The 26,775-nt window shown below is 37.0% G+C and overlaps 1 protein-coding gene across 6 annotated transcripts in view; it reads left to right on the forward strand.

Moving 5' to 3' along the window:
* Positions 1 to 26,775, forward strand: part of DLG2 (discs large MAGUK scaffold protein 2) — a gene marked incomplete at both ends in the record, with an annotated part of 1,048,402 nt that overhangs the window by 770,776 nt on the left and 250,851 nt on the right. For all 6 annotated transcript variants that reach the window (XM_082337994.1, XM_082337996.1, XM_082337997.1 and 3 more), the window contains one exon: positions 8,765 to 8,920. In XM_082337994.1, coding sequence (XP_082194120.1) covers positions 8,765 to 8,920 — 156 coding nt within the window. The remainder of the gene's footprint in view (positions 1 to 8,764; positions 8,921 to 26,775) is intronic.

Consider the following 26,775-nt stretch of genomic DNA (forward strand, 5'->3'; position numbering starts at 1 on the left):
TTACTGCATTTCCTCTTAGGTTTTTTGTGGGAACAGAATTGAAACTCACGTTCCCAGACAAAGAAGATCTTCAAGTACTGTAGGTAGAACTTTCAAATGGTGAATTTTACACCATGTTTTTGACCCGATGTTACTGTACAAGGGATGAGTAAAAGATACGTAGAAGTACACTGATGCAGTTACATGAATATGACAGGTAATTGTGAGCTCTCAACAATCGTATCGCCATGTCTAACCCAAACTCAGCATGTCACCTATGCCCTAAAGAGAACAAACTATATGTAGTAATATGGGGAGACTGATAATACCTTTTATTTATTCTTCCTATTAAATCACTTGTAACTTTGTCAGATTAATTGTTCAAGTTAATATTTGCATTCTCTGTTTTTGCCTGGGGCTGGATTTGTTTATCTAGGGATAGCAAATGTTGCATATTTGTTTTCCTTTAAAATTTAGTGTAAACTATACCTATTATTTTTAAAGTGATTTTAATTAACCACTATTATTATCAAATTAAATTGCACTTAGTTTTAACCATAGCAGCTTGGTCATTTAAGGGATGGAGGGAGGATTACATGGCTTAGTTCATGTTCTATTCTGTTCTGTGTTAAAAATTGTGGTGATATTATATTTTAAATACTGTAATATTCCATACATAGCTTCAGGGTGTTGAAGTACAGGAGCTGATGAAACTGAATCCACATAGTATTTCTACTGCATTTGTGAAAATCTATCTAAATGCCAATAAATATAAGTCTTTGGAAAAACTTTTGGAAAAACTGCAGTTCATTTATCCTCCAGAACGTATCTAATATTTTTTTGCAGTGGAATCCTTTAAGATTCCATACTCACATTGTGGTATGTCAAAGCTTCTCACAATTTTGTAATACTGACCAGATGATTTAAAAAAGCCAGCATGATTGAACACAGCATTATATGGCCAAAGTTAGTTTTTCTCTCTACTTATTTCTTCCAGCTCTTTCTGACACAGAAACATAGTCAGGAGTGATTCTGTTCTGTGCTCTGAATGCCCAGTCCTGTCAGATTTTAACACTGAAGAGACTGGAGGAATAGGGGGAGTGTGTTTGGCAGGCGTTATGGTGAGACTGGGTGTGAAAATGAGGGAGAACTTGTCACTGGTTGTGTGAGAACGGAACTCACAAGAAGGGAAGACTGGTATTTATTGGGTAAGAAAACTTGGATTTGGAAGGGGAATTTAGGACAAGGAAGAGCATAAGTGAGAAATGGGTGAAGAGGCATGAAGAAGCAGTGGAGAAAAATAGCCTGGAGAAGAGCAGCAGTGAATTTCAGGGCTGCTGAACCAGCAGCTGCCTCAGACAGTGAGACAAGAGGTTTGGGACAGAAGACAACTGGGGCAAGGAAAAGAGATAGAGAGCAGGTAGGAGAAGTTGCTGATAAGATGCTGGCAGGATCAGGCTAGGGCCATCTCTCTGTAGAAAAATGGAGAGGAATCCAGGTTTCTGGGGTTTGCACGATGTGCACGTGATCCCACCAGGCAGTCTGTCCTGACAGTTCATCTGCATTGCCTGTTCATCTGGAGGATGACAGCCTGCTGCTGCTACTGGTTACTCCCTGTCTCTCACGAGGTAGAGTTCTCATGCTCTAGCTCTTAAGTTGGTGACCCTGCTGATGACTATGTTGAATTCAGTGTGGTATCCCGTAATAGGATTTCTTTCTTGGTTTAGTCTTTGATCAATCTCAGGAATTATTTAAAAAAAAAATTTAAAAAGAACACTATTCAAGTTGCACATTAAATGTTCAGTTAAGAAAAGGCAAAATTAAGTTTGTCTGTATAACCTTAGATTGGACCCTTGGTGAAATACAATGGTACAGTATTTATTTCTACTATCATCTAAAAATGTCTACTTGTAGAACACCTGTCAACAGCTTTTTAGAAAACAAAGTCACAGTTGCATTTCTTAGCTCTATGTTATTATTCATTCCTTTCAATGAAGCATGAAATTACTAAATTACAAAGCAACTATTTTATATTTCATGTATTTAATACACAAATTTTATTAAACTAATTGTTAAACTTTACAAATGCATAATAATTGTTTGCCTATCATAAGATTTCATTTTGCTACCCCAAATTTATTTTAAATAATAAGTCTTAACTTGGGAGAATAATTTATGTTAAAGTAAAAATTCAGTTGTTGTCAAGTCACCAGACACTGTTATGTCTTGAGTAATCCACGCATATTTAATCGGGCCTGTCAGAGATCCCCGAGTAATAGGATTTGACTATTTCTAATACAGTCAGTGGAAGCTACTTATTACTTAACACTTTAAAAAAAGAATCAAATTTCAGAATCTGCTTTAGTGCTTGTGTGGCGATTTTTGAAATGAGATAGCAGGATTGGCAGTGATAGTACACACAGAAACGGTAAGTAACATTTAATAGTGCACAGAGGAAAAAGATAACCCCAAGTACATACTACATGTATCATGGACATGGCCTCTTAAAGCAGCTGTTACCACTTGTGGTTAGTTCTGTGACATTGTCAGCTCAGTACTCAAAAGCAGTAAAAAAGGTTATTAAAAATGGAAATAGGATCTGATAGGAAAGGAAAAGAGTGTAAAACACAATGTTTTTCTGTATGAATCTATGATGCATCCAGGTCTTTAATACTACATGGAGGCAACTGGATAAAGGCCCAGAAGAGGGTGACAGAGATAAGCAGGGCTGTAGCATGGTTTCCAGGTGGAGCTAAATAACCAGTAATTCCTGTACAGAAAAAAGATGTCAGGGAGAGACAGAACAGAGAACTGCAAAAGTACCTGTGACATAGAGAAGGCATCAGGCAACAACTATTAGCACTTTCCTACAACTCAGATACAGGGAGTTTACAATACATTACCGAGTAAGTTTGAAATACAGAAAAGTAGAAGTTTTTGAAATGTTACCATATGTTAGCAATGTGCAACCAAGTAATAGGCTTAAAATACAAAAAAGTAGAGGTTTTTGGGTATGTCACATGATTAGTTTGTGGGACTCATTGCCACAGGGTGTTGTGAAGCCTAAGAACGTAAAAATGTTCGAATAGGATGAGGATAAGTGCTCGAATTCATGGTGGATGGGTCCACTAACCACAATTTACTTGGATTTAGTTTCTGGTCTACATGGTCCCTAACCTGCTGATTTTCAGCAGCTGAGCAGGGAAGGCCATTCTGTACTGGCCCTGTTTCCTAAAAAGTCACTTCAAGGGACTAGGGCTGTTGGTCTAATAGTCTTACCATTCCTATGTGAAAGAGCCGTCTTTTCCATTACTGCAACAGAAAATCATTCCTGATTTTATTCAAATTAAGCAGTCATTTCATTTCCTAATTCCTAATGGCTAAGAATAATGAGTGTAGAATTGGGTGTAGAATATTAAAAGTTCTAAATTATACTTATGCCTTCTTGCAGGCCATTTCATTTGAAAACCTGATTAAAATGCTTAAATAGTATTGTTAAAAGGAACAAGGCAATCCTGACTCTTCATTACTGTGCTAAAAAATTGCTGTGATCTTAAGCACTTATTTTGCAGTTACAGAAAACTTTAAGGCTCATGAAAATAGCAGTTAATAATGGACAAGCTGAGAAATCATTGATTATAGGATTTCAAGAAAGAACTAAGGTAATGTACTTCTGGTATTTTCTTCCAGGTCTTCACACCCCTTCTCTGTCTTTCATTTAGTTGAAATAAACATGTCATAAGAGTGACTGAGTCTTATTTGAATTGCCAGGACACAACTTATGAAATAAAATCAACTTTCAATTCTAAATAAACCTATTGAACAATAAGGTATGTGGTTCTCCTAGAAGGTTATATCAACAAGAAACTAAAAGAAGTCAAAAGACATATATATATAAATCACTGGTTATTAGAATTGGAAGAGTTCATTTGTATTAAATTGCCATTGATTTTTGTTTTAATAGCGATATACTCTTAAAGGCAGTTCTTTGCACACTTCCCAGCAACATTATATTAGCAATACTAATGTATTAGTTGTCTTGACTGAACTTGGGTACAATTAAAAATCAATACTCAAAAAAAATGTTGGAAACTTGTAGAATTGTGGCATTCATTTTCTCTCAGATTGAATTTAATGTTTCCTGGCTATAGCCCTGCATACTCAATACGCTGTGAGAGCTTAGCTGGTTTCTTTCCATATCATAAAAGGTTTTAAAATCCAAAAAAATTAAACTGTTAACATTTAATGTGCTATGTGTTGGCAACTGAACCCTACCAAACAGGATTCCGCAATAAAAAAACTTAAAATTAAATTGAAGACCCTGCACGATGCTGCGGAGAGAATGCTTTTAATAATGCCGTTTTCTTAGAACTTCTGTTATGCAATAAAGCCAGCCTGAAACAATAACACAATGATGATCCAAACAAGGAATAATGAGGACTACAAACAACTAGGAAGATTTGCTTTCTTTACACAATCTGTTATAAAATAAATAAATAAAACCAGTGTCGGATCAGTCTTCTACCTCCCACTGTTACTGTTAGCTTTTCCACCAATTAGTTATACCTTTCTGTGGAAATTGTGCCTCATTGCAGTTAGGTCTACGCTGATTAACAATTCCAGCTTTCAATTTTTTTTTTTTTTTTGGGGGGGGGGGCTAGAAAAGTAGTCTATGACTACCTGCTATTCATACTACCATTTAAAAGCTTACCTTGTGGCACTAAGTGACTTGATTCTCTCTTGTGATTGAACTATCTACTGAGGCATGCTCAAGCCAAGCTATGCTGCTACTTACATTTTCTGTTGCCTTGCCTCTACTATCGTATGCCTGATTCTCATGCTAACCTAATTATTGCTGTTCATCTAGACCTAGCAGTTGCTGCTCTCATTTATCCCAGAGCTCAGTTTTTAGCTCACTGATAAAGACAGAGAACTGCAACATATGTGTCACTAAATAAACAGTTTAAAGACAGAAAGGGAGCAGATCTGCTGAATAAGAAGTTACAGTAGCAGTTATTTTTCAGAGTAGACCCATATTAGATAATTACTCATTAAAATAGATATTACAATTAACAAAGAAGTATACAGTAATATTCACACATTTGGCATTTTAAGGGGATTTTTTGCGTAAGTATTAAAAAAAATGAAGATAATGGACAAAATAAATTTCATAACATTGTTCTTTCTCATGTTAAAAATTACAAAAATTGCTTAGTATTTATTTTAAATAAGACAGAACCTCTGAAGCTATACCTGCTGTATCTGAAAGTGATGCAATTGCAAATAAACTACAGTGAATCAGTCCTTAAATAACACATATCTAGCTTTTACACTTTTGTTACAGCATGCTAAATGACCTGCTACATGTTTTTAAATTCATTTGAAGAATTAACACATCATAAAATAAGGCCACAATGTTTATGTTCAGTCTGGCTCTTAATTATTCTGAAAGAAAAGTTAAGGTGAGCTTGACTGCGTTTTTTCAGAATGGCACATTAGAAACTATTTTGAAATAGCATTCTCCTTATCCCATGCTTTGAGAGAAGACAACCTGTCTCTGTCATAGCACTGGAGAAGATACGCGAGACAGGATTTACCAGGTGGGCTGATCCCATTAGTCAGAAGTTCTTCTTCCAGTGAGGAGAAATATAAATGTCAAGAGAAAATGCTGCATTAGAAGAATCACTTAATAAAGCTGGGTTGTCTTTGTAATTATCTGTTTTGGTTTTTTTTGTTGTCTTCCAAAGTAGGTAGGTACTAGTGTAGCTAAGTACTAGTTTGCCATAGAGAAGGGGAAGAGTGAGGAGGATATTTGAAGACAGTCTGTTGCAGCAAGTATCTCATATTACTTTTAAGGATTACTGGCCTACATGAAGCCCCGTTTGTATGACCAGGACAGTGATCTGCCCAGTATGTTTTAATCATTTTCTTCCTTTCCATTTTTTACCCCAACTTTCAATTACTTTTACACTATTTAATTTATATTTACTAAATCAAATTGAGAGAGAAAATAAGTTTATACTGATCTGAGCTGGACCTTTGATGTTACGTACTGCTTATTTTTCAAGTTCTTGCTTCTCTGTGCCAATAAAATGTGCAGCCAGGGCCCAGCTATGCAACTGGCAGTATTAGCATATGCATCCGAGTAGTATGAAGGTATCTAAAGAATCAGTTTAGTCCATGATCTTAATGACCTTGAAGAATAGCACCTGATGGTAAATAGGTGGCTATGATGATCTCAGACCAGTTCACAGGCCTTACAAGAAGTGCACTCATAAGTGGAATTAGCTGAATCCTATTCTAAGTAAAGAGTCCAAGCTTTAAAAGGATAAGGAGTTTGGATTCCTTAACCTTAAGACCTCTCTTGTCAGCTCAGTTACAGAGGGTATGTTGTCAGCTACGTCACGGTATCGCTTATGTGATACCAATGAGTAGAGGACTTCATACATCCATGCGGTGACTTGTTCCAATTTGCTGTTATCTTATCATCCAGCAAGACTGAAAGGAGTGAAGAATATTAAATGTTTTAAAATTTCCTGGGCTTTGCAAGATATTTTGTTAGGGCTCTGTATTTGTATTTGAAGGACTAATTCTCAATATCTAGGTAGATGTTGAATGTTTACCTTCATTTTGCTTTTGGAAGCAGTTTGTAGCCATCAATTAACAGAGCAGTCCCTCGTATCTGTCAATCTCTGCGGCATGATTTGTGTCTCAGCACAAGGCTGGATGGTCACTCACTGATGACTCAGTGTAGTCTGAACATTCACAAAATATCCAAGGGGTAGCAACACTGTCGTGTCATCTACCACTCAGAGAAGACAAGTAACTTATATATAGGAAGCTAGCAAGTTGTTTATGGACTGGTTAGTGTTCTAAGCCCTGGAGACATCTACAGTTTTTATTCAACTTCCTGCACTTCAATTTTCATAGTAGGTACCACTTATATATGATATTTGTACTTGTTCTTTAATATACTGCCTAAAATCAAAAGTGATTTCTGAGGGAATAAAAGGCAGTATTGGTCTAAAGTAAAATAATAGAAGTGGTTTTTTCTCTGGATTTTTTGTATTGAAAGCAGCAATTGATTTAGTAAATAAATTATTAAATCTAACCCTCTGAAACAAGTGTGAAATATGCTGATAAAAAAGAATTGCTACCTTAAACATTTTTAAAGGGTTTTTACTAAATGCTTGACGGAATGCTTTATAACCAAATGAGTGACAGCTTTGCTATTTTGATATTTGATAATCTTAAATTGCCATTTTTTTAACTGTAAAGTTTTCCCTGGGAAAGTCAGGCACAGAGAGTTCTCAAATGCTATGTCAGATTGCTATGAATAATGTTATTAGCATCGAGCGAGACCAATTTTTACGTAAAGCAGCTACTCCTTTTCCCCCAAAGGACAAAACCAGAAGCTAACAACAAAGCAAAATATGTTCTCTGCATCTGCCAGTGCATCCACGACCGTAATAAATTCTGGTACCTGTGAAAGTCACAGCAAAAACCACACCCATGAGAGGCACAGTGCAGCCAGAAGAACAAAAAGAGTTCATTAACTGCTTGGCCTCTTGATATTTTCAGGCTTCTGAAATAAGATTTTCATCTAGCTAATACTGTATTGCTGTGATTAAAGACAGTGGCATACCCTGGATCTTCTGGCAGAAACAAAGATATGACAGCAATTGCATCTTGGCACTCTTTAGCACAGAAACTTCAGGAAATTGTGAGTCAAGTTTCACTCTGCCAGTAGGCCCAGAGGTATCTGCTGGGGCCAACGCAGTAGTTGGAGAAGTTGCATGACAGGAAATGTACTTTATGTGGTGCATGTTTTTGAAAACTGTTTGCTGGTTGTCTCCTGTGGATCCCTGGCTGGTTGGTACTAAAGGCTGCATCCCCTTCTCCCCTCTCCCCAGCAGCTCCCTGGGAGGTGTTTGGTAAGTATTGCCTCTCCCAAGCGGGTGGCCTCTAGGCAGCAGGAGAGAAATGCTAGGTGACCTGTCAGTTCAGTTTTAGGATCTTATTCTTTGTATCTAGCTTCGCAGGCTGCTGTCTGTAATTTGGAGCAGCAGTGCAAGTGCATATGCAGTAGGTTTGTCAACGAGGTTAACTGTTTGAGATGTGGTCTGCATAATCAGATTTTGAAGGCTGAATCTGAAAGGAGAGCAAAGAACTCTTGAAATGAAATGAATTGCCATCCAATGAAATGAATTGCTTACACAGTTCTTTACCATCAGTGTTATTATAGGATATGACTCACTTTGACCAGAGCTCTACTTGCAAAGCCCCAGCTCATCGGGGCAGGAGTATGTTGTATTAACAAGTAATATGTACTTCATCTTTATCTTAAATTAATGGGTAAAAAATACCTCTTTTCAGGTAATAACATGATATTTTCTTCTATGCAATGCTCAAATTAAGATCACAGAAACTATGCAGAAGTAATATCGTTAGATTAAAATAAAAAAAGAAAGCAGAGTGTGTGGGAAAATTTATCACTGAACTTCAGAAAGAAGGTATTCCCTTTCAGTACCACACTTGCCATAAGCCAGTTTTATGGCCCACTTATATTGTGTATATCTTTATATGCAGTTTCTTGTATGCCGTAGTACTGTGTTATCAAAGTCTAATGTTTCCTTTAACAGCACACTTTACTTGTCAGAAAAGCCCTGCTGAAAAGGTCTTGACAGATTTGCTATGCATGCTTTTAAAATGATTGCTGTGTTTTCTCTGTATTCTCAGCCACTAATACACACCTGATCTTTTACTCTTGTCTCTGTATCACCAGGCCTCCTGAACCTGTTTACAGCACTGTGAACAAACTGTGTGATAAACCACCTTCTCCTAGGCACTATTCCCCTGTCGAGTGTGACAAAAGCTTCCTTCTTACAGCTCCCTATCCCCACTACCACGTAGGCCTGCTCCCTGACTCTGAGATCACCAGGTACTGCATGCGCTTCTTCCTCACCTCCTTCGTTAGAGTGCATGAACATCACTGGATTTATCTCATAGTTTTACATCTTCACCATAGATCTTTTTCTACAGCTTGTGCTTGTTTTTAACCATGCTTTCACATCTGCACCACTGGAAGATATATGCTACCTTGATATATAATTTTGGTCATCCAAAATCCAGTGATGAACACAGGCAATGTTTTGATCCATTGGAATGGTGCTCTAAAATAGGTTACATGATATGTATCACATTTTACAGCTCAGTTCAGTATTTGTTTCTCTGTGAGTGTGGAAAGTGACTAAGACTTCACTGAAAGCTGTTGTAATTTGGTTTGGTTCAGTCATTTTATTTCTGTTGTGCATACTTTGTTCACTGAGCATCTTTGGGTTTATAGGGTGGCTGCCTAAGCCATTCAGAAGAAATTTAGCAAAAAATAATCACCTCCCTCAGCAAGTCATGGTTGAGAATACATCTAAAATTGAGAGGAATACATCTAAAAACTGAGAGGACAGTTAGTAAAACCTAAAATGATGAACACCTCCATAACTGAAGTAATGGAAGACATTTCTGTAAAATTTTGTCAGTGATTGCCTCCTGAGAAATATTTAATAAAGAAAAACATACTATCCAAAACTGTATGCTACTACAACCCAGCTATTCCTCTATAGTCTACTAGGATAGTAGTAAACTATTTGCAAACAACACTTGGGAGATAGAGGAAGAGTTAGGTACAAGTTTTCAAGATGATGTTGAGTGCTTCCTTTGTCACGAAAAAAAAAATATCATCTTTTATATTCTAGAGTAGAAGAAAAATAATTGTGTTTGGAGCTTTGATCATAGACATTGCCTATAGAAAACACTTTTCAAAGAAAAGAGTAATGTGGGAAGAGAAGAGCAGAAGTGTGTAAGTGGAAAGTAAAATAGTAAATTAATGTAAGATACAATAACAGGAAAGAAACCCCAGGGATTAGAAAAACAGCTGTGAAAGGCATTGCAGTGCTATGAAATAGAAAGCTAAATTAAACAAGCAATAAGGCAAATACTAGTGAAGAATGCAACAGATGTGCTAACACCATGCAGAAGCTGTCAGTTTATTAGAATGAATCATAGAATCATAGAATCATGAAGGTTGGAAAAGACCCTTAAGATCATCGAGTCCAACCATTAATGCAGCACTGTCAAGTCCACCACTAAACCATGTCCTCAAGCACCACATCTACCCGTCTTTTAAATACCTCCAGGGATGAAAACTGTGTAGCTTCTAGAATTTGTAAAAAGATGCTTAATCACTGGGCAAAGTGATTAGTCAAGCTGTTCAGGCCAGAGAAAGTTTGGTTGAAAAACATTGATAAGGGCAATGTTTTATAAAGGTATAAACAGCTACAGAAGGGTGCCAGGCACTAACAGACCTATCCACAATACTTTAATTTCTCTGCAAATGCTATCTTAAAGGAAACAACTAGCCAAAAAGTAGTAAAGTGACTTCAGGTCTTTAGGTACAGTGTATATAGGAGTCATTTATCTGTACACATCACAGTGCTTCTCTGTGTTTAGAGCCAGAGAACAGAAGAGATCACTATAAAAAGACTCTTACTTTTAAAAGTAAGAGTCCTGTTGAAAGGACTCTTTGAAAGAGTCCCTTTAGAAAGCAAGGGACCAACGTGAACCAGAAAGTTGAACAAGCAGGTTCTAGGCAATTTTGGAGCCATGGAGTTGTGTATTGGGACCACTGAGGATTAGACCACAGCTTGCTAACCATAGAGAGATGCAATTCATTGCTAAATGGTCGATCTCTGTAGACACAACTGTCAGGACTATGGAGATGGGTTGGGAAGAAGGATGAATCTGTTAAGGCTGCTTCCTGCAGACCAGATACTCAGATGCCAGTAATCAGTGGAGCCCTGGAGAGCTCATAGAACTAGGCCATTTTGCCACCTGAAGGTATAACTCTCTACATCCTTTTGCTTTACTGTGTGATCAATTGAATATGTGGTCATCAGATATTTGATGACCTGACATGAGGACTTAAAAAGCCGGGTTTTGTTCTACTGAGTGTCAGTTAACAATGCTCTTTAAGAACAAGATTTCATTTCTCTTCATTCTACTTTGATGTAAAATTAAGCTCTAGTCCCTGTATATTTAATCAGGTTGTTTATTTCAACAGTCCCAACAAAAACTGCAAAAAGAACACAAAAGATGAGAAAAGACACAACTCATGCTTAAATGCGCTGCACTATGCTCTGCTACATGCTGTGGTAGAGGCAACTGATTGCTATAATTTATACTTCCTTCCCACTGTGAAATAACATTCAAATGGAAAATATGGCAGTTTTCGATGTTCTCAAATACTGTCATCTTTTCCACGGGACTCTTTGAATAGTTGACTGTGGAGGAAGACATTTGAAATAATATTTCACCAAATGCCTTTGGTGAGGAAAGTGACAACTTTACAACATATACCATGATCCGATTTCCAAATGGACTCAGTATTCACAGCTGGAGGACAGATTTTAGAAAAGTATTAATCCCATTTTAGCCCTAATCCAAGTGGCTATTTTTGCAGAAGTGTTCATTGTACACGGCCCTAAATTTCACAAAGTTGATGTGTATCAGGGTTGTATTGTGTTGAATATTTGGAAGAATTAATCCATAAAAAGACCTTGTTTTAAACCCACAGCCATGATACCACCATCCTTATTGGAAGTAGCACTACAAAAAAATCTTCGAAATATTGAACAGGTATTTTGAAAGCTCTCCCTTTACTCACCTGAATTCCTCAAAGCCCTGTTCCTCCGTATTATACGCTCCCATGGTCTCCATTCACATATAAAAAGATATCTCCCTGTCTTCCTGCAGGCTTCCTAGAAAGAGTTTTTCATCAGAATTTGTCAGCCTCAGGTTTGGGGAGGAAAGGACAGGGATTATTTGCTTGTTTTGGTAACTGCAGTCATTGTCGTATCTCAGTGCTCCAATATTGAGAAACTGCTGCTGAACTGCAAGAAATTTGGTTTGACAAATAACTCTTCCAGAGGAAGAGGAACATGATGCCATGTTCTCCCAATTGATATGCTTGTAAGCCAGCCAACACCTTTCAAATTGCTACTCCAGATAATTTGTCAGCTACTCCTCAGATGATTGTTTTGTCAAGGCTCATTAACTTAATTGGCAAAGAGAATTCGTAGGCCAAAACCTTGTTTGTCTATAATAAATTCAAGTTTATAACCCTTGCTTTTATGGTGGCCTGTCTTAGCTCCTGGGAGATTTGGAGGTCTAGAACAATATACTCCCATTTTAGGATAAAAGTAATTTGGTTTTTGATTGAATTACCAGTTCATGTGAATTGATATTAACAGGGCATGTCAATGTGCAACGGCTGAAAATCTGTCCCATTGAAGGCAGGAGTAGAGAGAGAATTTTGGAGTAGTAAGTTTTCCTTTGAGAGTACCACATGGGAACATATGCAGAGTATTCATGTTCTGGCCTTTGTCATTATTGACAATTACATGTACAATTAGAAGGTTATTGGCAGCGAAAGGAAGTCACCACTCGTAGATGTTACACTCTTTCTACAAACACGAGACTTTGTTTCTGCATTGTGTAACACAAAATGTTGTGTTCTCAGTCTTTGCACTGAGAACTTCATTACGTTCACCACTACATAGACACACTTAAAAAATGCTTCAGTTTTGCCCAGAAATATCCTCCCTGCCTTCACTGAAATCTTTTTGGCACTCTAGTTGCCAGCATAGCTTTTGCTAAAGGGCAGCCCTGATATTGTTGGTTTGTGTGATATTTTTTTTTTTCCCATAGGTATTTGCTTTTTTCTTAAGCCTTTGATCATGTGATTGCATCAATATTTTTGAATACATGTAGGGGAAGGAACTAAGGGTAGGGTTTCAGACTTTGTAGTCATGAGAGAAAAGCTTGGGAACATGACTCCTCCCAAGAAAATAACAATAAGTGAAGAATTTTTTCATGTTTAGTCTAGCTTTTGTAAACTTGCAGATCCTCCTTATGGTGCTTGGGTGCCTGGATTGAAAGTATTTGGCTTGGGTTTTAAATCAAGATTAGTTTCTTGAAGCCAGCCCCAGTTCTAGCTGGCACTGATCTTCAGTCTTAGGCAAGTTAGTTAATGATTTTGTGCTTTGTTTCCCAGTCCCTAAAAGAGGTTTAACAATGATCTCATAGAGCTTCTTTGAAAACTAATTCTGTCTACGACAATAGCATCCTATTACTAATGGCAATTTGTGTTATTATTTAATAACATAAAAATTATTTTAAGGTATTTGATGAATTAGATTAATGACATCAGTTCTTGGGACCACCACCACTTTCTCATCGATGGGGATTAGGGAGAGAAGATAATATTGGTACAGGACTCTAGAGCAGAGTCTTTTGCAGAAAACTGCATGCCATTTACATAGGTATTCAAGGGTAACTGAGCACTGTGTAACTCTAAAGAGCTACACAAATAAAAATGTGCTGAAATGTATGCAGGACTTATGGGTAAGGAGACTATAATGTCCAGAATCTTAATGATGTGTGATGCTACTTCCAACATGTGCCTCCACGTAAGCACACAAGGGTCACCACACTCCAGTAGTCTCTGCAGTCAGACCAGTGTATGCCTGCAACACTAAGTGCTACTGCTTGTGGTCACCTCACTTAATTTTAGGGATCGCTGGGATCCCTCCGTAGGCCATGAAGGGACAGCTGAGAAGGTGCTGATCGCTTTTCACTGATCCTAGCAGGAGGTTAAGGTGACTGCACTTGAAAAAGCTGTGAATGGTGGGCCTCTCTGGTACTCAATGCTGTAGTGTCCTTTCTCATTTGTTACTATCTGTGCAGCCTTTTTCTTCACAATAACCCACTGGGAGCAAGCTTATTGTCAAAATGATGCATATAACTGTACTTGTGTGTGGCTGCCTTTCAGGGAGGCTTGTCATCTTTATTGAAATTCGCATTGTTCTCATCATTCCCTTTTCAATCCCATGTGTTTAATACAGGAATTATATCTCCCAAAACACATCTAGCCCTATTTTGAGTTTTTTGAAATGCCTGGCAACCTGAAAATGGGACCTATCAAACAAGCAGTAAAAAGCATGGATATTATGAAGTTGAGTCTTCAACTTGCCCCACATAAATGCAACCACCTTTCTTGAACCTAAAATGAACTTTTACTCTTTAGTTGCATTTTACTTATTTTATGTGAAAACTTCAAATAATAATTACAAAATTGGAAATTAGACTGTTTGGGGCAAATGGGTTTAAATACTTAAATATTTAAAATCAGAATTGGAGCAGATTTGTACTTTTTCCTGTTGTAACACTGTGGAGTCAGCTTCTGGACTGATCTGTGTTTTACACAATCCAACCACGGACAGCAAGCTGTGAACTAGCCCTACTAAATAGCACTGCTTAAAGACAGTGGAAGGGAATAAGTGCACAATTCTTTCTGTGGATTTGTGAACAGGTTCAACTTATTCTGTGTCAATAGAAAGAAATTAATCCTATAGTCATGAAGAAAAAAACATCTTTAGAAAATAAAAAATACCTGGTTAAAATAACTCTTGATAAAGTAGCTCCCTTAAACCATAAGGTGGCATTTTAAAAAATGAACACTGTGACTTTTTGTTTTGAGAAGTGACTTCAAGGCATATGTGTACACAAATTTAGGCATTCAGAGGCACAGAGCATGTAGCAACCCGTAAGCAATTTAAGAGATTAAACTGGTCATCACAGAGGCTGGCTTGGGTACTGATGTTCATACTGATGGGAATTGAAGCATCTTGTTATTGCTGATTTCAGTGAGAATTAAGTATGTAAGTGCTATGGCCTTCACTCCCTAAATAACATCTTTAGAAATGTAAGTACTTCCTTAACTCTGGCACCTAGATCTTTCTAGAAATAAGCTTAGAGATCTTGACTCACATGCAGGAACACTCATTGCAGTGGTTGACAAGATGCAGCCCAGATGCATAAAACTACATACCCATTACTCTTGACTGGATTGTGCTGCTTCTGAAAGCAGCTCCAGAACTGCAATATTTTGTAGCTATATATTATAAAGCAAAACAAAATCAGCATAAACTGTGTTGATTAACTGTCTACAAGTCGAATGCAACATCTCAATGTAGATTGTCCCTGAATCAGACTCCTGAGACCTTTAAATTATTCAGGATCTTTTGGAAATCATACAAATTAATTGTGGATTTTCCTTATCACTTTCAATTAACAAATTAAAAAGTCTTAACTGGAATGGTTTCATATAATTTCTTTTTAATCCCGGCTCAGGTATTGTCTTTAAGTAAATGATCCAGTCACATAACTGTTGTATTTAATTAAAGAAAAATGATGCTGCTTTTCAGCCTCAGCTCTCATGTTATTTTGCGTGGTTGAATCTCTGACCCTAATAAGCACAACCATTCCTGTAGACTCTTACACGCTTTCCTTTTTTTAATGAGGAGTTTTCTATTTTGGACACTATTAATTAAATTGATTAGAAAGATGCACCTTTTGAAAACTCAGAGAGATGATTGCAGGAGAATCTTAACCTGTAAAGGCATAAAATCTCTACAGCTCAAGTGTTTAATTACGTAAAGTTACAGAAGCCTTTCAGGTTAAGATGGGATGCTCCAGGTTAGAGCTGCTGGGCTTTATTTCCAGCTGTGCTGCTAATTCTCTTTAGGTGAACAAATCACTTAATTCTAATTGCATTGCTTTACCTATCAGTAAAATAATCTTCTTGCTCAGTTATATTGAGAAGGTTAACTAATATTATTAAACAGAATAGAAGAAAATTTTTAAAAGGGAAACATTAAGGTGTTTGTTTCTGTTCCATTATTTGGGAAATGTTTCATATTTTAGGAATATATGGTTTGATTTTCAGAGGTACTGTGCTTTATTGTACTACAGACCCTCTTCTGTTCATATTCTGCACCCATGGAAACTAAACTGTATATTCTTAGCTCATAAAATGGACAGAAATATTAGCTCAGTTTAGTTAAGTAGCAGTATTTTCTTTACTATGTCTTTAGAGAAGAAAAAAATATCAATTCTCAGTTAGAGCACATTTGTAAATCACTACTATTAAAATTTTCCTGCTGTTATGATTACAAACTGAGCTACAGAGAGACATTTGGGAGCAAAGGAAAGATGTTTCTTTCCTTCCCACACCTACAAGCAAGCTCTGGAATTCAATCTCTAAGTAAGACACGGGAAACACTCCTGATGTATCGAATACCAGTTCCTATCTATGTCTTTTTTGGATTAATGGTGAAGACCAGAACCAGGAGACTAGAAAGGTATCAGGCCACTTTTAACTAGTTCCTGCCTGAGGAGTGATGCTTCAGGTTATCTCATGAAAATCCAAACAACCAGTTCATAACTAAGTCCGCACCATAACTGTGCTGTTTGAAATGGTCATTTCTGTGAGACACATTACTGTTCATTTTCAGTATATGTAAGCACCCTCTCAAACACCTTGTTCTGGTCTCTGAAAATCCCCTTGAAGCAGTTCTTCCAAACTGACAGAGCACTAAAACTCCAAACACAATGTTCAAATGCTTCTGAGTGTTGGGAAAAATTTAAACCCACATTTTTAATAATGGTTCCATGACTGGTTCAAGTGTATTCAGAATAAATGACAAAAAAATTGACAGAAAGTGTCAGTCTGCGTAGGAGTGCTACAGTAACAAGCTAATGGAGCCATTCACTAATTCAAATCTTGTCCACAGTGATGAAAGTTAATGACAATTATTACCTGACAACTGTCTAAAGGCCGATATGAGAAGTGGGTTTGGAGATTTCAGTTTCATTCCTGTGGACAGGTTTCCACATCATAAAAATCATCACTCCATCTGTCACAGTAATTGCTAGACTCTCGTCTCATCAGAAAAACCAAGAATAGATTTAACCTGGAGAACAAATTACTCTTTTTACCCCAAGAGAGAGTTCTCTGAGCTTAGAAATGAAATATTACCGTGGAGACAGGGTAAATAAAGCTACCCTGTGGCTACCTATGGGGGAAGGTAACCTACCTGTTGGGGGAAGAATATTTTCCAGGGTTGTAGCTGCACACAAAAGAGCAGAAAGCTTACTGGTTAGAGCAAAGAGCTGGGAGCTGAAAAATTTGCCTGTACCACTGACAGCTTGTATGACCTTGGCAAATTAAGACTTTCCTTCTATTTTGTCCAATTGTGAAATACATGACACATCCACAGACACCACCAGCAGCCCTTGGAGTTAAAAGATATTTCCAGCAGGTGCACATATGCATGATTTTCTGCACTGTATAAAAAAGAGTGATCATTATTACCAAGTGGAGTGATAGGAGGCATCATGGAAAGCAGGTTGGACCTCCAATAATAGCAGTGTAATTTGTCATGGAAATGCGAGAGAATTATAACAGTAATAATGAACCTTCCCTCAGCCCTATGCTAGTCTTGTTTTACACTACAGTTATCCCACTGGAGTAATGTAATGCTGACTCCAGCCCCTAGGTTATTTTGTATCTAATTATCACCATTTATTATTGTTGACATAAGCCCTATATGTAGATACTTGCAAATATATCCATTTCTGTTAGTTTTGCCAAGTCAAGTAAGATCTGACTTTGAACAGGATATGTCTGAAAATTAGAGCAGTCATGCAGAGAAGGACTTGGGGGTACTGGTGGATGAAAAGCTGGACATGAGCTGGCAACGTGCACTTGCAGCCCAGAAAGCCAACCGTATCCTGGGCTGCATCACAAGCAGCGTGGGCAGCAGGGCGAGGGAGGGGATTCTGCCCCTCTGCTCTGCTCTGGTGAGACCCCCCCTGGAGCCCTGTGTCCAGCTCTGGGGTCCTCAGCACGGGAAGGACATGGACCTGTTGGAGCGGGGCCAGAGGAGGCCACAAAAGTGATCAGAGGGATGGAGCACCTCTGCTATGAAGACAGGCTGAGAGAGCTGGGGTTGTTCAGCCTGGAGAAGAGAAGGCTCCGGGGAGACCCTACTGCGGCCTTTCAGTACTTAAAGGGGGCTTATAAGAAAGATGGCAACAGACTTTTTAGTAGGACCTGTAGTGATAGGACAAGGGGTAATGGTTTTAAACTAAAAGAGGGTAGATTCAGACTAGATATAAGGAAGACATTTTTTACAATGAGAGTGGTGAAACCCTGGCACAGGTTGCCCAGAGAGGTGGTTGATACTCCATCCCTGGAAACATTCAAAGTCAGGCTGGACGGGGCTCTGAGCAACCTAATCTAGTTGTAGATGTCCCTGCTCATTGCAGGGGGGATGGACTAGATGACCTTTAAAGGTCCCTTCCAACCCAAACAATTCTATGATTCTATGATTCTAAAAATATGCTTGTGATATAGAAATCAGGGGGTAGCACTGTTTGTGGAGTCTGTGCTAAGCCAAAGAAACTGCAAGCCCATTTGAGGGCATTTGTGGAAGGTGTTGCAAGACTGAATGAGCTGTTTAAACTCAATCCTCATCTTTTGTAGTCACTGATTTCACAGCCTTTACTTTTCCTGTCCAAAAAGTATAAAATACTGATTAATGGAATAGTCAGCCACACAGAAATACTAAGATTAAAAATAACTCCTGACATGATGGGATCCATCCCCTGGGTCTACTCTAAAATTTCTACATATTTTTGTTTTCCATTTCAGATTTTTTTCCCCACTATCAGAACATACCTGTACCTTTATGGGGTCTATGAGGATAATAACTATTTCCCCTGGTAAAGGGAAAATTGATTTCAGTAGCCAAAGGCTAAAACAGTGGGAACAGATTCTTCTGCCATTTCTTTGTTTTTAAAAGGGCATATATGGTTATATATTTCTCATGTTAATGCAGAAATATTTATTGATCAGTACTCATCATATTTCCTATTTCAAAAAAGCATTTGTTGCTCTTTGAAAATATTGACTATATAATTGGAACCATCTGTTTCCAGAGACTTCAGTGTGATATACGTAATGATAGCCATAACCTTCAGAACTTTAAGATGCTTATCTAAATTTGAGTTGGACTCGAAAGAACTTTGGGGCTGTTGCTTTACGTTGCTCCCTGATTCAGTCTGGCAACACAAATACTACAAAGGGGTTTATGAAAATGGGGAAAATTGTAGGAAACTAAACTCCCCTCTACCTACATAGTACATTTGAGTACATGTGTTACACCTAGTGAGACATTTTTAAATACCATCTGGGCTTTCAATAAATACCATCCTTATTTTACGTTAAGCTTTCATTTTGGTGTGGAGAGAACTGCATAAGTTTTTTTCTTACTGATTTAAATTAATTTTCATGTAAATATAGCTATAAATGTTTGTAGTAAGACAAATTGACATAGTTCATCGTAAGCCATAGTCATAATATGCTGCTGTAGCAACATGAAGTCACTGGGAAAAGTTTTTTTGGTTTCGCTAAGAAAGGAAAGAAAAGAAAAAAACCACACATTAGGTGTGCAGAAAGGGTTAGAAGCTCTAAACATCCCTGAATTTTGTGAAAGTCTAGTTATGCAACTGACCTTTTTGGGTTGAACCTAAATTTAGCTAAGTTGTCATTGTAAATTTGCATATAGAATTTGTTAATGTTTTGGGATCTTAAACAATTTATTCTTTAAAAGGTTGTTATTTCATTTTTAAAGTATAGCAGTAGAAGCAGCTAGCTTATCTGATTTTTTTAAAATAATGCTTATAGTGCATAAACCCACTACTGTTACTGCATAAAAAGCAAGGTCAATGGAAGTGACAAGGTATTAAAATACATTTTTTTAGCTGACAAAGGGAAGGAGAGGAAGATTTAGTTTGACTTTCAAAATAAAATTTTCAATATTGTTAAGGAAATACTGGAACAGAAACATTACAGTCCCCAGGGAGATGCATTGACAATTCCTTTTTCCAGAATATTTCCATACTGCATGCAGAAAATGAATTATTCCACAGATAATTGGAGTTGCTTCCTCTGTCTTTTGAGGATCATTATAGTTCTTGCTTTTGTGCTGTTGAAATCACTACACTGATGAAGTGGGGAGCAGGGAAAAGAATATACAATGTGAGAGTACACTTGTGTATATCGTCTTGCACATCACAAATTGCTTTTGATTTGATTACACTGATTTCTAACAAATCTGAATTCTGAATAGCAATGACTGTATCCGTAAGACAAGCTTTCCTAAAAAGCAGCCTGAAACCATCATAATGTATTATACCGTGTAAAGAGAAAGCGTATCAGCATACACACCTGAAATGCGCTGAAGCCCACATGGGGGGAGTTCACAGTACGGAAACCAACTGTCACTTGCTACTACTCACTGGTGGTAGGGTGCATCTGCGCAACCCAATGCAAGACCATTCAGATACTCCTGAGCTGGTTCTAGACAAGTTAGGTTAGCTGATGAAGCAGTCTAACCTGCTTCCAATAAATGCCCACATTGACTAATAATTGGCTTGGGTATAATCAGCAATATGTGTAGGCAGTTCAGTTGCTGATCTGATGAAGATTGCATAAGCTGTAATCAGAACTCTTAGCCTATTCAAGGTACAGTGACTAAGAGTTGCAGGTAGGAGGACTCGTAGTATCTGTGGCAAGAGTGTGACTATACAGACTTGGTTGGAAGCAGAAGTCATACAGGTTTGGTTAGGATACAAACTCATGTAGTACTGTCATTGCACCATGCAGAAGAGAATTTGCTTTTAATATTTCAGATGCAGCAGTGTGAGTGAAGGTTGTTAATTTTTCATATCAAGCCTTTGCAACCATTTTATATATTATACTACTTCAGTGAAAGTGTACAAGAAGTCTTGTTTTATGAAGACATCTAAAGTAGGCAGTGAATTCATGAGTGTCACTGAAATCACAGGTGCTGTCTAGAATCTTGAGGCTCAAATGATGGAAACTTCTCCTGGTTGGTATGTGCACAGCAATTAGAAAGCAAAGTATGCAAAGAGGAAAATTGACTCCTGATGGAAATTTTAGTATATTTTTCCTAATGGATTTTGCCTGGTTTCCCAGGTACCTCTTGTAGTCGTCACTCAACAATTAGCATTTGCATTGGTTTGCCATGGACTACAGAACTGGGTCTTTCAGCTAGGGTACTGGAAGGTTGTGCTTTGGAATCAAAAATTCAAGATCCAAACCATACTGGCAATGATCAGACCACTGAGATCATGTTCAGCCTATTTCATGTCCTTGCCTTTCTTATTTTTTCTGATAAAATCTTGTACAATACCATAGCGCTTTGAGTTAATGACAAGTAGGTTAGAGTTTTCTGTTTTGACAAAAGTGGGATTAAGCAGTAGGTGTCCACAAAGGAAGATCAGTACAATACCAAAACCAAAATCATATCTCAGTGAAGTCAGAAGGACAATTACATTGCCTTTGTTGTAGCTTGGATAATCCAAGAGTAAGCATGGCAACATAATACTATAGCAGGTTCATACTTTCATGTCAAGGCTAACTCCCAAATCACATGACACCATCCTTTGCAGCATCTCAAAGTTTGTTTCTCAAAAAGTCACAATTTATTTGAATGTACTACTGGGTGTCCTTCATAAAGAATAGCATCACATGGAAAATAAATTCTTAATGGTAAATCTATTTGCTGTTGACTTAAATAAATCAAGCAGCATGGACCATTGCTGAGGAATAAACCTTAAAACACAATGCTGCCGTATGAAATCCTCATTCTTAGTAATTGCCACTATGATGAGAGGATTTTTATAAAAGTTAATGTAAATTAGCTCTTCAGTAGGATAGAATATGCTGTATTTTTTTCACATCAGATTTATATAATTTTGTCCAAGTCAACCTTTCATGTTTTCATGTTTAAATTTTCCAGTTCTGCTATTCTTGCCTTACCACTTTAAAATGGAAAAAATCAGCTTAATTAGTGTCAACTAACAGAAATGCAGCATTGATGCAACTTCGGAAATGACAGATTTTCTTCAGCTTGCCCACAGAAATGGTGAACAGCACAAATTAATTTTAGTCTTGTCTACCTAACTATATCAATATTTCTCCCATCACTGTAACAGTATGGACATCTCATTTATCTTTGGTTTTTTAGAGACAGGAACCCAGCAAACAGAGAGTAAATAGCTTTACTAAGGTCTTAAAGGAAATCCACAGTGAGGCTGGGAAGTTTCAAACTCACTTGCCAAAAGGAACAACAAACAAAGCACACAAATCAAGAATATGATGTTGTGCAAATTCAAATTTTAGTAGCATACATGTGAATTTAAATCAATGTAATTATCTTTTTGAAGATTTGAGATAGCTTCAGTTGACTTGTAAAATAAATTGCTGGAAAAAAGTAGAAGCAGCCATTTGATTTGGGAATTTTGATTCACAGGTTGATTAACCAATATGCAGGAATTTGGTAGTATTGTAAAGGGACTTTATATTTCTAACAAGAAAAAGCAAAGTGAATTAAAAGAGGTCCTAATAAAATTTTTTAAACGGTAGTAGCATTTCATCCCTCAAGGATGAAACCAGTCACTAAGTAGAGAACAAGATGAGCTGTGATGTAAGAAAAAATTATATTATATATTCTTCTGTAAAATGCTGGCTGTTTTACCTCTGATCTCAGTCAGAGGTGTGCATAGTGTAACTCTTACTGCAAGACTATTTAATGGTCTGGATAGCCATCTGTGGAATACATAAATTGAAATCATTAATCTTTTCCAACACTAATTTATACGTTCTGCATTCACATTGAAAGGGAAGAGTTGGTGTTTGAGACTGATGTGTAGCAATGTCTGATTGGTATATAAAAGGATTCTGCAGCTACAGTAGGTATCATAGGTTTAATAAGAAGATGCACATTTAAATGAATTTAGATGCCTCAAAGGTTTAGAATGTCTCCAGGCCTATCTTTGGGCCAGGAATAAAAAGAGCAATCAAACTGTTCGATTTAACTTGGGTACAAAAATGAGCATTTTATATCCAGAAGTAACTGATGAGTGAAAGAATCTTCTTTGGGTTTCTTGATGTATGTTTACCCAACCACATTTGGAGAATTCCACTTGTTAAAAATACAATTATTTAAACAGATATTTTCTATAATAGTAGACATTCCCGATAAGTTAGAAGAGAGGCATAACTTGGAATAAAATAGTGTATCAAAGGAATTCTAAACACAAGAGCCTATTGCTATGGAATTTCCTGCCAATCTTGCAAATGCAAGATTTGAAAATGTGGATGACCATCCAATGCATGGGCTTATCCTCCGTCGTTTTTTTTATATCACCTGAGTAATCCATATTTCATATGTGAAGCATTTCATTGATTGCGGGATATTCATAGGTTTACAGCAGAACTGCTTTGTCCTCAAAAATAACCCATGAAGAACTGAAGCAAAAAGCTGCAATGCTAGCTCAGTTCATGTGCACAGGATAAATATGGACACAAGATGCCCATATCCAAAAATAGCTTCCTTGTGTGTCTGTTTCTTTTTACAGTACTACATGACAATGGAATTCGTTTTTTAATCCTAGTTAAGACTGGATGAGTTGCTGGTATAAACCCAACCATGACCATTTTTACTGATTGCTTCATGCTTCCTTGTGCTTCTCTGTCTGTCTGTTATCCGTATGCTTTCTCTTAGATAGCAGAGGCAGGGGTGTCTCTTAATGTACCCAGTGCAATTGGTTCCGGCCAAAATATTTGGGAACCAAGGTAGAAAGATACTTGCAGAGAGAAATAATTAGTTGGAAGCAGCAAAGAGAGATTTAGTTCTCAATAAAGCTCTTTATCTAATAAATGGAAGCTGAAAGCAGAAGAAACATGGCAGTATCTTCACTCTTCGCACTAAAGTAACCTTGAAATAACCCAAGAACCTTGGGTTTGCTGGCTGATCGATGAGAAGATTGTAATTATAAGAAATGGTCCCTAACCTACAAGAAATATTTGAAAAGTTTAGTGAAGGAAACTTAGACTGTTGTCCAGAACTTACACTATTTATCCTAATGACATTAAATCAGTTCCCAGAAGGATCACAAATTGACTGTTTATCAGCTCAGTCATGTATGTGTGCTTGCTAATTTTGCAAATCTTTTAAAACTAGTTTCCAATGATTTATCTATTAAGTTTGTAACTAAACAATTCACCTTAATGACTATCACAGGCTTAGGGTTAAATTCTTCATAAATTGCTTTCACAGTTCTTTCTTAAATAGCTAAATTTCTCTTCAAAGATTGAATTTAACAAGCATCTATAAATAAATGGTGGTTTATATGTCGATTTAGGGATGTAAGGATTGACATAATGGAACATATAAATAATCTGTCTACCCCATCATTCATCTAATCCAATCTATAGCCTATAATCAAAGACAGGCAAAATTAATTACTAATGTGCTTGGACAATATTACAGTGATTTACTACAGGAGATGCTTATGCTTGACACTCGCACTGTGAGTAACCCCAGAATGAGAAAATTTAACAGATTTTTAAATTTTTTTTTGTATCTAGTTCTAGTGTATACTTCTTTCTTAGACCTCATAGTGTAAAATGCTGAATGTTTCCCATGAAATGCTGAGTAACTCCAACTTCTATCAAATTAAAAAAATCCAAGAATCATGGTTCTTATAGATTAGAATAGAAACAGAAGAGCTTAAGCTGTTGAATTTCTTCACTATTCATCTTTCATTTTGACAATACATTCTTTATACTTCTGCATTTTCAAATTACCATTCACTGCTGTTTGTATGTATTCTGTTGGGATGTCATTTGTTTATGTGCATTACGTTATTTCTACTTTTGCTTTTCTCTGTGTGTATTTCTCTAGGATTTTTGGTTTTGTGTTTGGTATAACTGCACATGCACACATGCATGCTGGGCTGATTTGAACGACAAAGTGAGGCTAAATAGCAGCTTATGTAAGATTACATTCTCACCTCTGGGCTGTTAAAAAAGGTAGATATCCAACCCATATTCCCAGCTTGAACAGAGATAATGTATATCCAAATAGAAGGGATAACATTATCAGAAGGTATCACACAGGTGCAGTAAACATTGTATCAGGAGTAATTGCAATGTAAAGCGTGCTGTTCTGATAGATTTTAGATCGTAATCATAATTTAATGTTCTTTCTTTTGTGATCATTCTTTTTGTTTTGAATAAACCCCTTCTATGGAAGCTGAATACACTCCTTTTCTGGCTGTTTCACCTTGACAGTTAGTGTAATTCATTGCAATGAACACAGGAGAGTTAGTAAGTACAGAGGAAACGAACTTGGTCTTATGCAGAAACAATATTAAAACTTAAATTTCTGTAGGAATGTTTTTATTGTGCAAATATAATGATACAGAATCTCATGGGATATAGAAATGTTGCTTAATGGCATGGTATGGTTTGGCATCAGACAGTTTTTCATTGCAGTTTTAAATCACTTTAATTAATTGTTATTATCCATACGCTTTATCTTGAATGAGTAAAATTCATTGCAATGACTCTACCATGAAAAGAATTTCATGTGCTTGTTTTTCTTTGGATGGAGATGGGTAGAAACTTTGCAAATTAGTTTAATGGCTTGCAGTTATTTGAGCTCTGTTATTAGGCTTATTTATCTATGATTTCCCTACTCTTTAAAAAAGAAGTAGATGCAGCATAAAAGTCCTATGAGTTATTTTTCAAGTGTCATCTTCAGTGCAAAGAAAGTTAACCCTCCCTTGAGAAAAGACAGCAAAGCTAAGCTGTCCTAGGCACTAAATGCACTATTGCAAGATCAGTGTAACCATTTTGTTAATGACAAGATTGCTCTGGCAGAGTTCTGTGTTAAAATCATTTTATACTTCCTTTTTTTGAATCCTGAATTAGAATTAGGTCTCTGATTCCTGAAGGGAACTCTCAACAGTCTTATAAGTGGTATTGATAACTTTAAATGAACTTCTGTGGACTGTGGTGGAAAAGTACATGAAAATGTGAGGTCTTTCCAGATTTCCTAGTGTCTCTTTAACCATTTGTTTTCTTATCCTCCTATTGACTACATACCTTCTACAAAATTGAATTTCAACAAAAATAATCCAGTTCATCCAGTTCTATCGACAATAATAAATGAGTTCATCTAAAAATTCTGGTCTTAACACTTTCTGAAATTCAGGGTCTCTTACTGGCTGTTAGCATCGTTGCGAACAATTTACTAGTTTACAGTATTTCAGAATTTATGCTGTATTCACAGACTATAAATTGGAGGAGCTTTTTCTTTAGACAATATGAGCAATTTCCATACTAGAAAACCTCCATACTCATTTAGGGTTTTTTTTTTTCTTCCAACAATGCATCTGGTAAATACATGTATGATGTGCAATTTGGTATTTTTGGACTGCAAATTTTATATGATTCTTCCTATTGTGCCTATATGAGTTTACCTAAAACTTCTGAGATATTCCTTGATTTCTATCAAAGTTTTGCCATTCAAAGTTTCTTAAAACTGGACCCATTTTTTAAGTCCTTGCCAATGTCTTTCAACATTTGCTTAAACTGAAAAGGGATTTTGATGCAGATACTTGTGTTGTTACTTGCACAGAAACCTAATGAGCTTTGTGTGCAATAAATATGTTTCATTACAGAAGCAACGCATAGCTCTACAAATACATCAAAAGTGGTGTTCTGGGACAGTGGTGAGTGCTGTATATTGCAGTTGCCACTGAACAGCTACAGATGGAAATTATGCTACGTACTCCCTGCACACCCAACTCAATGAGTGCCCTGCAGCAGAGGCTCAGCTGTGGTGCTGTGGTGGCCCTAGGCCACTGTCTGCAGCTCTTGGTGTTGGGGGTAAATGCAGTTACACCAGCTGTGTGCAATGGGAAGGAGAGTGGGCCAGAGGAGTGGCTGAAAATCAAGGA

The sequence above is a fragment of the Platalea leucorodia genome (assembly GCF_965183815.1).
Source record: "Platalea leucorodia genome assembly, chromosome: 2".
In the NCBI taxonomy this organism is placed as follows: Eukaryota; Metazoa; Chordata; class Aves; order Pelecaniformes; family Threskiornithidae; genus Platalea; species Platalea leucorodia.